Source organism: Gymnodraco acuticeps, unplaced genomic scaffold, assembly GCF_902827175.1.
Source record: "Gymnodraco acuticeps unplaced genomic scaffold, fGymAcu1.1, whole genome shotgun sequence".
Classification (NCBI taxonomy): domain Eukaryota; kingdom Metazoa; phylum Chordata; class Actinopteri; order Perciformes; family Bathydraconidae; genus Gymnodraco; species Gymnodraco acuticeps.
This window is the reverse complement of record NW_022990981.1, coordinates 5,234,814-5,249,696: the sequence shown is the minus strand read 5'-3', so window position 1 is coordinate 5,249,696 and position 14,883 is coordinate 5,234,814. Positions and strand designations below refer to the sequence as shown.

The window sequence follows — 14,883 nt, the reverse complement described above, 5'->3', positions numbered from 1 at the left end:
CAATTAACTACATGAGTAGGTTGACTAGAAAACTCTGTTCTCTATTTAACAAACAATAATGTAACTGGCAAGAATCCCGTCAGACAGTTTTTCAATTGATTTCTTAAGAAATTGATTAAATACATACTTAAAAAAAAGTGCAGTACTGTTTCAAAAAGCAATGTTTGAGTGGCACAATCCCGTGTCCGATTACAAGTTGTATTAAAACGTAAGAACCAGAGATTGATTATCTTTCATTTTTTAGAATTTTCAAATACATCTTCAGGTTTCATTAGCAGATGGCATTTACTCTGAGACATCTCTGACTAAAGCAGAGGTCGCGTTAACCGAATATTTTCCGTATATGACGATTTTTTTGTAACAATGACGGAAAAATCTGAAAGCAGTCTGTCATTTTGACAGATTAGAACAAACTTAGAACAGCGCCAAAGTTTCCCTGCAGCGAGGCTCTGGTGTTATGCCGTGTTATGCATGCCCGCCCAAAAGGAAATGATACGGTTTCCAAACCTAACTTCGCCGTACAGATCATTGAAATGTCTGTGGGTTTTGGCTTTACGCTGTGCGCGCTCCCGCGAGGTGCAGTGGGCATGCATAACACGGCCCCCCCCCCCGTCAGAGTTGTGTAAAGGCCGACGGGTAATACTGGATTTTGACGGAAATGTTACGATCCTGTCCGTCAAAATGATGTCTAAAAAAAAAAGTCTAGCGCAACCTCTGACTAAAGACCATTAACTGTTGTTGAGGGCTCAAGAAAAACTCCATGAGCAGATATTTCTTCTCCAACTACAATATCAATTTAATTTATTTCTGCAATATCAGTCATTGTTTGAGTCTCAGAAACCTACCTGTAGTCTTCCCTTGTAGCGACCAGACTTGACACGTTTCGAAGAATTCCTCCTCCGCTCTCGATGATGGCAAGCGAATTGGTTTGACATCGGTATGTCAGTGTGCTGACCAGAAAGCCCAGAGCGCCGTCCACTGAGCATATTGCCACCTTGTTGTCAGTGCTGTGAGCAGAAAGATTCCACAGAGCACTGAGGAGGCTCTTCAAGGTCGACTCCTGAAAGTCAGCAAAACAACATATAAGGTTTTGTTGGCTTTGTATACAAACACAGAAAGTACATATACTCAGTGAACATAATGTTTTCAGAGCTTACATTTTCATTTGAAATTATTCAGAGCGTACTTTTTAAAATCACACAGTGACTTGCTGTTGGAACTGACAAGTTACTGACTTGATAGGATTAGCCAACTCTGGTTACATACATTTAGAAACCTTTTAAACACATATGCACAGTTTTACACTAATTGACATGCTGTATATCATGTATATAATTCGTACTAAAAGTAAGCGTAAAAGCGATGGAAACTTCCACAAGATATAAAATGAGTAATTTAGAAGATGTCTTTAAGATCTTCCTCGCATTATCTCTGTGCGGGTGAGGTTGTTTGAGTTACCTTGGTAGCCTGCAGGGCACAGGTCATCAGGGCAGACACAGAGCCGATGTCTCTGAGGACCTTCTTACTGCTGATGTCGGCCCTCCAGGATAGGTTCCTCAGGATGCTGGAGACCACTTGATGTAGCTCCTCACTGTCTGACGCCAACTGGGCCACAAGAGCCAGCAGACAGCTCTTCTTGGAGCACAGAGTGGCCTGAAATGTGAACAGTTTGGGGCAAACAGACCCAATTGTTTTAGTTTGGTAAATCAATCAAAGACATTTTGAATTGATCTGTTGACTGTCACAAAGGCCTGTCACAGAGCATTTCGAGCATATTTCTGTCTGGCCTTACAGTTTATGAATTATTTAGCATTTAAATGACATACTATACTATTTTTTACTTTGATATTTTTGTTGTATGTTTTTTTTAACACACATCGTTTGATTGTTGTTATTTGTTATTTTTTATTATCCTATGCCTTTCATTTTTTATATAGCATACTATGAGTTTTAATCTTGTATGGCTTTTTATTGTCATCACATGACATGCTATGCTGCATTTTTTTTAATGACTTTTTTTTGACAACATATTCCATTTCTTGATTTACTTTTTATGAAACATTTTAGTTGTAGTGTGTTTAAAAACGTTAAAGTATAGTATATGGCATTGTAAATGCCATTTAAGTTACAGTATGGTATTTCATGAAAATGCCAATAAAGAAATAGAATAGTATTTCATTAATGTCATAGTTTAGTATGTAATATGAATGCCATACAGTGCAACTTCATATTGTAGTATGTTATGAAAATGCCATAAAGGCATTGAAAAGTGTTTAAAACCTCATAGAATAGTATGTCATTATAAGGGTATTAAAAAGAAGTGACCGCAACAATCTACACTCTTACCCTAAAAACCGTCCGACACCAGTGTTAGTAACAGTCCTAACAAAAAGGGTGGGAATCTATTGTTGAAGAAATATTTAGATCTTGTACTTAAATAACATTAGCATTATCAAACTATGTATACTCTATTACAAGTTAAGGTTGTGCATTAAAAAGGTAACTTAAGTATTCTTGTAATGCGAACAAGTATAGAAATTAGAAAATATGTATAAATGTATATAGTTACTGTCCACAACCGTGTTTAGGTTACTTTTCTCATATTTTACACCTTTCCACGACAAATCTTTCTTTGAACATTACTGCCAACTGAACTTGCAGGACTGATGAAACACCAGTGTACCTTGTTGACGACGTCTCCGAAGGTAAGGTTAGTCACAGCCATCCCTGCGTAGCGGCGCAGAGCCATGTTGATGGGGTCGTTCTGCATGCCGTACATGTCCTGCTCCAGGTGGATCAAATCAGCCACGACCTGCAGACCGCCTGGAACACAACACAACCAACTCTGAGCACAAGGGGCCACTCGTGTTTAGTGAAAATAAGACTGGTAGTTGTTTCACAAACCTAATTCGTTCATGGCACGCCGGTACTCCTCTTCAAAGGAAAGCTTCATGATGGCGCACATGGTCTGACAGATCTGAGGGTCTACAGGCTCAGGGATGTCTGCAGGGAGGAAAACAAATACGTTTATTAACAATAAATCTACTGAATGAGAAAACTCATCTGTGAAATATGTGCCTTAATGTTGTACTGGTACAACACAAACAATGTACTGCATTTTGCTGTACCCAAAAAAACTCAGAGCTTGTCGCCACCAAAATGAAGGGATGTATAATTGGTTTAAAATGCAAAGAAGAAAATTGTGAGTGGAGGAAGAAGTCCTCAAATAATTTACTTTAGTTATAGAAGTGATACTATAGTGTGCAATTAACAACTGTTTTATTGACTTTGTTTAGCACTTATAATTCCCATAAGCCATGGACTGTTGTGTTGTGTATGATGTGTACGTTTAACATTTTGGTGGGACTAAACAATTTGAGCATAATTTTCCATTCTTATAAATTGTTTGCAAGTGCAGCCGAAAGTTGTGGGCCATGAATGTAAAAGAACGTGTAGGCCCAAATATATTTGCTAATGTAAGCTGTTTTGAAGCAATGGAACGTAATGTGTGTGAATGTGAGATAGTTCTAACAGCCTGTCAGAGTAATCGCAGGTTAGGATGCCCGCCACATATTATTTTTACATTGGGCCCGCCCTGGGAAATCAAATGCCCGCCCACAGATTTATGTCTGCCACCGGGTCTGAGTAGGAACCTGAGGCATAGGTGGTGTGAGCTCCTCCTGGTCTAAAGTTTCTAAACTCAGCTCCCCAGTGGGTGTGGTTAAGTATAGAGGTGACCCCGCCCGTTTAAAGGGTTGTTCGCGTTTCCAAATGTATAGCTTAACCGACCAATGGAGTTTTAAGAACTTGACTGACCGGTGGTTTTGGTTCCTCCAGGTGACGGTGTCCCTGCGTGGCTCTCGATCCAGTCCCAGCCGCTGTCACAGTAGGTCCGGACCTGCTCCAGCAGGTGCAGCACCCGCATCTCGCGGCGGGCCTGGCCCTCGTCCTGCTGGGAGTAGATGATGTTGTGGAGGGCGGCGCTGGCTCTAGATCTGGCCTCCCTGCTGCAACCCGTCACAGTCCCTTCCGTCACTACCTCCCCCCCGCTGGGGGCTTCGTGTAGGATCTGGACCAGCAGCGGGACGCAGCCGGACCTTCTCATAGCAATGCAGCTGTCCTGAGAGCTGGACAGCGCCAGCAGAGTGCGAGACATCTCCTCCTTATCTCTGTTGGCGAGCATGGAGAGCAGCCAGAACACCATCTCCACCTGAAGGGAGGGGCAGGAAAACTGTTATATGAAGATCATTATTAGGCCCAGTCACCGACAGAGACAGTGCGGAGGACCTATTTAAACTGATAGAATTATAATATTTTGTATTTGCCGGGTTTGAATGTGTTTCTGTGGTGCTTGGAATAGTCCAAAACACATGAAAGCTAGTGGGGGAGAGTAAAAAAGTGGTCACCTTGCTGCCTCCATCTGCAGGAGCTTCTGTTCCTGCGCCTCCATTCTCTGGCTCTCCAGCAGGGGGCTTCTCAGCTCCAGAAAGCTACACACACACACACACACACACACACACACACACACACACACACACACACACACACACACACACACACACACACACACACACACACACACACACACACACACAAGTCGAAGAAGACATGAGGATGAGGAGGATAAACTGAAGATATGCTTTGATTTGAACATAGTTTTGAACCAAGTAGAGAATGTGATTCCTGTCCGAGATGATCAGGTATACCAGCAGTACACAAACTATCCATGCATTCTAAATGTGACATAAAAACAAGTGTTGGGTGTCATCATGATGTATGCCGCATTTATACGGCAATATCTGTCACTGTGATATCCTCGATCTTTGCAGACAAATCACTCGTCAGATATTTCACTTAAAACTGAATCTCAATTATTTTATCATTATAACTTTATTTAATAATTACATTAGTATGCTTACATACAAGGTGAACATAGTTTGAAACATAAAATAATAGATTCATAAATACAACAAGCACAATGTCACACCAAAAAATATCTTGTTTACAGAAATGTGTCAATGCCGTTCTTAAATGTTGTATGTGAGGGACTACGGATGGAAATTAGCTCAAAGCTAAAATCCGGCATGTTTACGTTTTAAAGCATTATTTGTTTTAAATGTTCATCAATGTGCATTGTCCCTCTTCAAATAAATGAGGAAATGAAAAATAAATGAAAAATGTGTCATCACATTTCTTTTTGGTGTCAATCATGAATTAAATAATGGTGGAAAACATCCGTCATGTGAGATCAGAGTTATGAATATCTCAGGATCTGTTTAGTTAATGTTCCGCACATCAGCTGCTGATATGTAGAAACCCTGAATACACAAAGCTCCTGAGGGCATGTTCATTCAATTACAAACAATCCAATATATTGATGTTATTGATAGCAGTGCTGTTAAATATTTGTATCAGAATTTCTAATAGGAAAATAATCAGAACATATAAGCCATTCTGTTAGATCTTATCATTACATATTACATACATGGCAAAGAAAAGCATTGTAGGAGTGTGATGCAGGGTCAGTGTATGTTTTGGTCATTGGATTTTCTTTTCACAAATGGATATTCAAAAACAAAAAACGACTGGATATTTAAGTTTCGTTTTAAAATTGAAAAACCAAAATTGAAATACAAGGCGTTTTTCTTTATCATGGTCAAAAAGGGATTTACTAAACTTAAAAAAACGGGATGATCATTTTCTACTTCTCAAAACAAAAAATAAAACTACAGTTTTTTCATATTCTGCTACCGGAAGTTACCTTACAAAATAAGAGCGCAGATGAAGTCAGAATCTGTGTATCTATGGTCCATTGGTTTTTCTTTATTAAACAAGTAAACGGAAGAGCGTCTGAGAGGCGTTTTTGCTTTTTACCTTACTAAATAGTCTAATGGTCCTTGGAGTGAGGGGCGGGGCGAAACTCACGGAAGTGATTTCAAAACAAAATCACACTTTGAATCACTACAGTATCCTGTTGAACGGTGATTATCATAAACAAGGGGAATTTAGCGATCACAATTAAAACGGCCAAGACACACTTTGAGCCCAGAAAACAAATGTTATTAAGGGCTGTACAAATAATAAGCCTCTGTCTAAAATGGACAACATTGTTAGGAGATTTAAAGGTCCCATGTTATGCTTTTCTGGTTATTACCCGTCCCTTTGTGTGTTATGAAGGTTTTTCTGCATGTAAACGGTGTGCAGAGTCACAAACCCTCAAAGTACACCATGTAGGGAGTAAAACTCTAACACAGAAAAGACCTGTCTCTGCTGCCCCAGAACGCCTCGTTGAAGATTTATCTGTTTCCATTGTTTGCTTCCTGGGTTCTGTGACGTGTGAACACCCAAATCAACAACAAATGACCGGATTGGCCCAAATGGACCAATCCGCGGAGCACCTCAAACGCCAGGATCCCTTGGCTAACTAACAGGGAGTCCCCATTGACTTGCATAGAGCTCCCTGAACGCTGGTAATAGACGAGTTGGGATGGTGGAGAAATGCTCTCCGCAGCAGACCCATTCTCACAGCGTTATAAACCTTTTTCTTACTCAATATCAAGTCACAATTATTGTTTTTACTTCAGCTGTGAGTGTTTGTGTGCTCAGGATGAGTTTGGCTTGTTCTCGCTGTATCGCCGACCCAGAAACCTGTCCGCTCCTCGCAGCAGCGGCGAGCAGCAACAAGCCTCGCAACGTCCCGACCAATCGGAGCACACTAGGCTCACAGGGGGGGGAGGGGGGGGGGGCAGGAGCTCCAACAAGCCGTGTAGGACAGAGAGTGAATACACATACTATACAGAGATGCTGTTTGAGAAACCAATGTGATTTTAGAACATTGAACAATGTAAATCTATTCTAGTAGAGCTCAACAATGGAACTATGATCAGTAGAAATGGCCATGACATGAGACCTTTAAACTATACAGCGATTCTGCACTGCGGTCAACTCAAGTTTGTTTTTTCAAATCAGCTGCTCTTCATTTTTTGTGATATATAGTGATACAAATATGTTTTACCACAAGTTCTTAAGAAAACTGACATTGTTGGACTTGGTTCTAGTTTGACTTCTACCAGAAATAAAATGAAGTACTTTTACTGTGTACTTTGTGAGTGATCCTCTGTCAGAGTCCCCTCCTTAGTACATAATGCATGTTTTTCTGCTGTCTTTGATGAATGATCAAAATAAAATCTTACCATTAGTTCTTAATGACATTGATACTGTTTGACTTTGTATTAGTTAGCCTACTACTTACAATATATTGAAGTACTTTTACTGTGTATTTTTTGAGAAATACTCTATCAAAGTCCCCTGCTGAGAACAAAATCACTTCTGCTAAATTTGATGAGGGAATTATTTTTTGTTTCCATTAGTTCTTCGTGAGATTGATCCTGTTGGACTCAGTTACTACTACTACAGTTACTACTTACTATGTACTTTTCCAATAATCCTGTTAATGTCCCCTCCTGAGAACAAGAATGCATGTTTCTCTGCTATTTTAAATAAGCGTTAAAAAAAACCTTTCTTCATGAGACTGATATTGTTGGACAGAGTATTTTAAGAGGATGGTAGACATGATATCAACACTTCCAGTCAGTACTCCGGCAGCAGCATTTTACACCTTGGAAAGTCTTTAGAGTCTGGCCTGGATAGCTGGTCTATCCTTCAGCACACTGACACACTCTGTCACTCTTGTTGGCCTCTTATGAAGCTGCTGTCTTTTAATATATGATTATTTCTCTGCTCCTAGTTCATTCCTCGCAGACTCTTCCTTCAGTCCCAGTCATTGCATGTCAGACAATAGAGCTTCGAGAAATGTGTCTAATTCAGCAAAATGTTTTTTTGTGAGTGAAGGCCAGAGCTAAATTATAGATTGTTTGATTGTGTAATTACAAGGTGAGAGAAAATAAATCCACATCCTCCTATGAAACCTATTTTATTTCCTTTTCCATGTTATACTTAACCTAACCCACTTACTTGTATTAGAGACTTGGCTTTTATAATTTGGAATTGAATAACGCACGACAATCGTTCTTCTCTGACATCATCACCAAAAACAAAAACAACGCACGTGCCTTGTTTGCTACCGTCGACAGACTAACTAACCCCCCAGTGTCAGTAGCCTCTGAATTTCTATCCACCAGGGCGTGCAATGATTTTGCCTCCTTCACTGACAACATTCAGAAAATCAGACAAGCAGTCAGTGCCTCTGCATCAGGAACAGCAAATGTGTTGTCTCTGTGTCCACTTAAAATCAATTCAAACACCATGACACAATTCCATCAGATTAATGATAAAAACCTAGAGGACATTATTCAACTTCTGAAATCCTCCTCCTGCTGCCTTGATATTATTCCAACAGGATTTTTCAAAGATGTTTTGCCTTGCATGGCCTCAGATCTACTTCATATAGTAAACAAATCTCTTCACTCAGGTATTTTTCCACAGGCCCTGAAAACTGCATTCATTAAACCGTTCTTAAAAAAGAATAATCTAGATGCTTCAGTAATGAACAATTACAGGCCCATATCAAACCTGCCATTTCTAGGTAAAATCATTGAAAAAGTTGTTTTTCAACAGTTGAGTAATTTCTTGCATTTAAATAACTGTTTTGATGTGTTCCAGTCAGGCTTTCGTCCAAACCACAGCACTGAGACTGCTCTTGTAAAGGTCTTTAATGACATCCACTTAAACACAGACAGTGGCAGAACTTCAGTGTTAGTATTATTAGATCTCAGTGCTGGGTTTGACACTGTTGACCACAACATATTACTAGACCGACTGGAAAACTGGGTGGGACTTTCGGAAACAGTTCTAAATTGGTTTGAATCCTACCTAAAGGACAGAAACAACTTTGTTTCTATAGGTAAATACACATCTGAGTTGACAAATATGACATGTGGGGTACCTCAAGGCTCCATCTTGGGGCCTCTTCTCTTTGCTACATGCTACCACTGGCTCAGATAATGAAGAACAACAAAATAAGTTACCATAGCTCTGCAGATGACACACAAATCTACGTAACAATTTCACCAGGAGACTATGCTCTAATTCAAACACTGAGTAAGTGCATTGAACAAATCAATGACTGGATGTGTCAGAACTTTCTCCAATTAAACAAAGATAAAACTGAGGTAATGGTTTTTGGAGAAAAGTCAGAACGTATAAAAGTGAGCGCTGAGCTTCGGTCTGCAATGTTCAAAACAACAGATAAAGCCAGAAATCTAGGTGTAGTCATGGACTCTGACCTGAGTTTCAACAGTCACATTAAAACAGTTACTAAATCAGCCTACTATCACCTAAAGAACATATATAGGATTAAAAGACTAATGTCACAGCAGGATTTGGAAAAACTTGTCCATGCTTTTATCTTCAGTAGACTCGACTACTGCAATGGTGTCTCCACAGGTCTCACTAAAAAATCTATTAGGAAGCTGCAGCTGATTCAGAATGCCGCTGCTCGAGTCCTCACTAACACTAAGAAAGTGGATCACATCACTCCTGTTCTGAAGTCTTTACACTGGCTTCCTGTGTGTCAAAGAATAGATTTCAAAATACTGCTGCTGGTTTATAAAGCACTGAATGGTTTAGGCCCTAAATACATTTCTGACCTCCTGCTAAATGATGAACCATCCAGATCTCTCAGGTCTTCAGGGACTGGTCAGCTTTCTGTCCCCAGAGTCAGAACTAAACATGATAAAGCAGCGTTCAGTTATTATGCTCCAAATATCTGGAACAAACTCCCAGAAACCTGCAGGTCCGCTGCAACTCTGACTACTTTTAAATCCAGGCTGAAGACTTTTCTTTTTGTCGCTGCTTTTAATTGAACTATTCATATCTTAGACTGCACTGTAACTTTTATCCATGTATTTTTTCTTTTAATGTTTTAAATTTAAACGTAATTAATTTCTCCATGACATTTATGAGAGGGACTGCTCGAAAGTAGGATATTTGGGATATCTATCGTAGCCAGGGTTTACGATCAGTTTTTAGGTGAGTTGTACTGAGGAACAAGTATCACAGCACCGACGGGTGAAAAATAGTGTTTAGGTAACACGGGGTGTTCAGGTAACACTTAAAGACTTTGTTATGGAACGCAAAGCAGAGTAGGGGGCTAGTACACCCTCCTGAGGGTTCGATTGTGGATGTCATGCGAGCAAAACATGGTGAAAACCGTCTGAAACTCCATGACATTTGTGAGAGGGACTGCTCGAAAGTAGGATATTTGGGATATCCGTCGTAGCCAGGGTTTACGATCAGTTTTTGGGTGATTTGTACTGAGGAACAAGTATCACATCGCCGACGGGTGAAAAATAGTGTTATGGAACGCAAAGCAGAGTAGGGGGCTAGTACACCCTCCTGAGGGTCCGATTGTGGATGTCATGCGAGCATAACATGGTGAAAACAATCAGTCTAAATTAACAATCGGGACGGAAATGTTCGGATTTCCAAAGGGAGGTTCTGTGAATAACTTAAAAATCAAGAACCGAAATAATTGAACTATTCATATCTTAGACTGCACTGTAACTTCTATCTTTTAATTTGAATTTTATTAGCTTTTCTTTTTAATGACTGATTTTATATGCCATTTTCTTAATGTCTTTCATTTTTTGTTTTTCTTTTAATGTTTCTTTTATTATCTTTTACTGTTTTTAAATGCCTTTGTCTGAATGTCTTTCATTTTTGTAAAGCACCTTGAATTGCCTGGTGCTGAAAGGTGCTATATAAATAAACTTGCCTTGCCTAGAAAATGTGCATGTTGAACAACATGCTGATATATATTTCCCAGCCTCAAGGAAATACTTTAAAATAAATGGATTCATAATTTTTTTAAATGGATTAAAATGTATAAATTAATAATGTTGTGTGCAAACATTTCAAATTTAAAAAAAGTTTTGGTCAATATACGTTTTTTCTGCCTAAAATAGTTGAAATTGAACGTAAACTATATCAAACACCACATGCATGGCAATTGACCCATTTTTGCCTGCTATTTAAATTGACTTTGGTTAGTTAATAAAAATATTGATATTATATATATAATATATAGTTAATGCAGTCTTTCTGAACACTTTTTAAAAAAAATACTGCAAATTAAGAATATTTGTAATGTTCTGCACAGATATTGCCTTAACTTGAATTTAAAAACACGTGGCAACTTTATTAATACAGCAGTTGAAAAGATTAGTGGAAGGATAAATTCTTCATGGGCTTCAATGGCTCTCTAGTAAAGGGTGTTTTATGGTTGCTTGTATTATCCTCAGATAGTGGTTTGTTTAAATAACTCATGACATTTTAATAAATATTGCAAAAAAGGGCTCCAAAAAAGGCATATATAACCTGGCCGGCTTAGCCAGTGTGTATTTCTTCAAGCACCACAAGATTCATAGTTTATAAAGTACAAATCTGGGCCATTGATTGTGTCATTTCTCCAAACACATACAATAAAAATGCCTGTTTTGAAGCCTTAAAATGGTGCAGGAAAATGACTTTACATTGTATTATACTTAAAGACAGGACTATTCAGTTAAGAGAAGAGAAAAAAGGAAAGAAAACTGTTATAATGGGTGATGTAACATTAATGACAAACATAATATGAGGTCCTTTGCACTCTAGAGGGGTCATTTTGTGATCATGGGGCATCACCATGGATGTATAATAAGAACTGGATACAGCGTGGGAGGCGGGGCCTCGTTCATTCGAGAGTTGCTCATTGGCGCATGAAGATAAAATGACCCAACTTTTGAGAGAGTGAAACGTCACGAAAGTATTCATATAATCATATAATCCGTTCTTATTGGGCATCCAAGGGTAAAGGTAAAACTCATGTAGTACTGAACACGTCACATGAACGTGCCGGGTGGCGCGGTCCCGTGGGTTAGATCCGCGTTAATAATGCAGAGGAAAATTACATTACATTGCATTTAGCTGACGCTTTTACAATAAATACATTACATATACTTACAATAAATACATTCGACCAGGAAGACACAACCTTGAAGAAAACAGAATCATATAAGTACATCAGGTTTCATAGAGCCAAACATTTCAAGTGCTACTCAACTGGCTTTAGGTAAGCCAGTCCTTTATTAGTATATAAGTATATAAGTTCTCTGTTAGCAGTTCTTTGTTAGTAATTCTATCGCTCGTAGTGGAGTCGAAAGATATGAGTTTTCAGTCTGCGCCGGAAGATGTGCAGGCTTTCTGCTGTCCTGATGTCAATGGGGAGCTCATTCCACCATTTTGGAGCCAGGATAGCAAACCCACGTGTTTTTGCTGATGGGAACTTGGGTCCCCCTCGCAGCGAGAGTGCAGCGAGTCGTTTGGCTGATGCAGAGCGTAGTGCACGCGCTGGGGTGTACAGTTTAACCATGTCCTGGATGTAGGAAGGGCCAGATCCATTCGCAGCATGGTTTGCAAGTACCAGTGTCTTGAAGAGGATTCTAGCAGTTACCGGAAGCCAGTGAAGTGAGCGGAGGAGCGGAGTGGTGTGGGAACATTTTGAAAGGTTGAAGACCAGACGAGCCGCTGCATTCTGGATGAGCTGCAGAGGTCGGATGGCACATGCAGGAAGATCAGCCAGGAGGGAGTTGCAGTAGTCTAGGCGTGAGGTGACGAGAGCCTGGACCAGAACCTGCGTGGCTTTCTGGGTCAGCTGGGGACGTATCCTCCTGATGTTGTAAAGTGTGTATCTGCAGCAGCGGGTTGTAGCAGCGATGTTTGCAGTGAAGGACAGGTTGTTATCTAGGATCATACCCAGATTCCTTGCAGTCTGAGTCGGGGAAACAACAGAGGTGCCGATGTTGATAGTCAGGTCAAGAGTGGGACAATCTTTTCCTGGAAGGAAAAGCAGTTCAGTCTTGTCAAGGTTGAGCTTGAGGTGATGAGCAGACATCCACTGAGAGATGTCAGCTAGACAAGCAGAGATGCGTGCGACGACCTGGGTCTCTGAGCGGGGAAAGGACAGAATTAATTGGGTGTCGTCAGCGTAGCAGTGGTATGAAAAACCATGCGGACTAATGACTGATCCGAGCGAGTTTGTGTACAGGGAGAAGAGGAGGGGACCAAGAACAGAGCCCTGAGGGACCCCTGTAGTTAATTGACAAGGGTCGGACTCTGACCCTCTCCAAGTTACCCTGTAGGTACGGTCTTTGAGGTATGAGGTGAGGAGGGAAAGTGCAGAGCCTGAAACTCCAAGTTCTTGGAGAGTGTGAAGGAGGATCTGATGGTTCACTGTGTCGAATGCAGCAGACAGGTCCAGAAGGATGATGACAGAGGAGAGGGATGCTGCTTTGGCAGTGTGCAGTTCCTCAGTGACAGCAAGGAGGGCAGTTTCTGTGGAGTGACCTGCCTTGAAACCAGACTGGTGTGGATCCAGAAGGTTGTTCTGATGGAGATAACAGGAGAATTGTTTAAAGACAGCGCGTTCAAGTGTTTTAGACAGGAATGGAAGGAGAGAGACAGGCCTGTAGTTTATAACATCAGACGGGTTGAGAGTGGGTTTCTTTAGGAGAGGGTTTACTCTTGCCTCCTTAAGACTATTTGGAAAGTGACCAGAAGTTAGAGAAGTGTTGATGAAATGGGTGAGAAACGGTAGAATATCAGGAGCGATAGTCTGAAGGAGGTTTGAAGGGATAGGGTCCAGAGGACAGGTGGTAGGGCGGGCAGAGGTAATGAGGGTAAGAACCTCACTTGGAAAGAGAGGGGAGAAGGAGGTTAGTGTGTGGGTGAAAGGTGGGTCTGGTGACCCAGCGGTGAGTAAAGGTGAGTCAGAAAAAGAAGAGCGAATATCATCAACCTTTTTTCAAAGTGGTTAACAAAGTCGCTTGACAGAAGGGAGGAGGGGGGAGGGGCTTTGGGGGGGTCCAGGAGGGAGGAGAAGATGGAAAATAGTTTTTGGGATTGGAATAGGAGGATTGGATCTTATATTGAAAGAAAGTGCTTTTTGCCTGAGAGATCGAAGCAGAGAAAGAGGAGAGGAGAGCCTGATAGGTTAGGAGGTCGTCACAGTGTTTGGATTTTCACCGTTTACGCTCTGCTGCCCTAAGGATGGTTCTAGGAGAGTTTCTGCAGCAGAGTTTGGAGGCAGGAGTTGGAACGAATCAGAGGAAGGGAGGGCTGAGAGCACCGATGAGGCAAAGGTAGAGGGGGAGAGGGAACGAAGGTTACGGCGGACAGGTGCAGGATGAGAAGAGATTAGTTTGTTATGTTTGGAAAGGGGTAGAGAGAATGAAATGAAGAAGTGATCGGATGTGTTGAGCGGGTTTACAGAGAGGTTAGAAGTAGTACAGTTCCTTGAGAATATGAGATCAAGGACATTGCCAGCTTTATGAGTTGGTGGGGACGGAGACAGTGAGAAAGCAAAGGCGGTTAACAGAGATGTTAGTTCGTCTATCTTCCCCGTCTGGAGGTTGAAGTCTCCGAGAAGTACAGCGGGAGGGCCAGTTTCAGGGATGTGTGAGAGGAGATTATCTAATTCCTCCAAGAAGTCCCCCAAGGCGCCTGGTGGATGGTAGAGAACAACAATGGTTAATTGTATAGGATGGGTTACTGTGACGGCATGGAAATCAAAGGTGGAAGGAGTGAAGTTAGGTAGCTTGAAGAGGGAAAAGCTCCATTTGGGAGAGAGCAGGAGACCAGTGCCACCTCCTCTGCCAGTGGGTCTGGGTGTATGGGAGAAGGAATATGCTGTGGAGAGAGCTGCTGGGGTGGATGTGTTGAATGGAGTAATCCAGGTCTCAGTGAGAGCAAGGAAATCCAGGGTCTGCAGGGAGGCGTAGCCAGAGATGAAGTCAGCCTTGGGAACAGCTGACTGGCAGTTCCACAGGCCACCTGAAACTAGATGTTGGATCTCAGTGGAGCATGTGGGATAGAGGAGAGCAGGCC

The 14,883-nt window shown here is 41.2% G+C and overlaps 1 protein-coding gene across 3 annotated transcripts in view; it reads right to left on the bottom strand.

Moving 5' to 3' along the window:
• Nucleotides 1-14,883, bottom strand: part of apc2 (APC regulator of WNT signaling pathway 2) — a 69,313-nt gene that overhangs the window by 9,178 nt on the left and 45,252 nt on the right. For all 3 annotated transcript variants that reach the window (XM_034235681.1, XM_034235680.1, XM_034235679.1), the window contains exons 8-13: nt 4,407-4,490; nt 3,817-4,210; nt 2,905-3,003; nt 2,684-2,823; nt 1,459-1,653; nt 846-1,060 (exon numbers count right to left, since the gene is read on the bottom strand). In XM_034235681.1, coding sequence (XP_034091572.1) covers nt 846-1,060; nt 1,459-1,653; nt 2,684-2,823; nt 2,905-3,003; nt 3,817-4,210; nt 4,407-4,490 — 1,127 coding nt within the window. The remainder of the gene's footprint in view (nt 1-845; nt 1,061-1,458; nt 1,654-2,683; nt 2,824-2,904; nt 3,004-3,816; nt 4,211-4,406; nt 4,491-14,883) is intronic.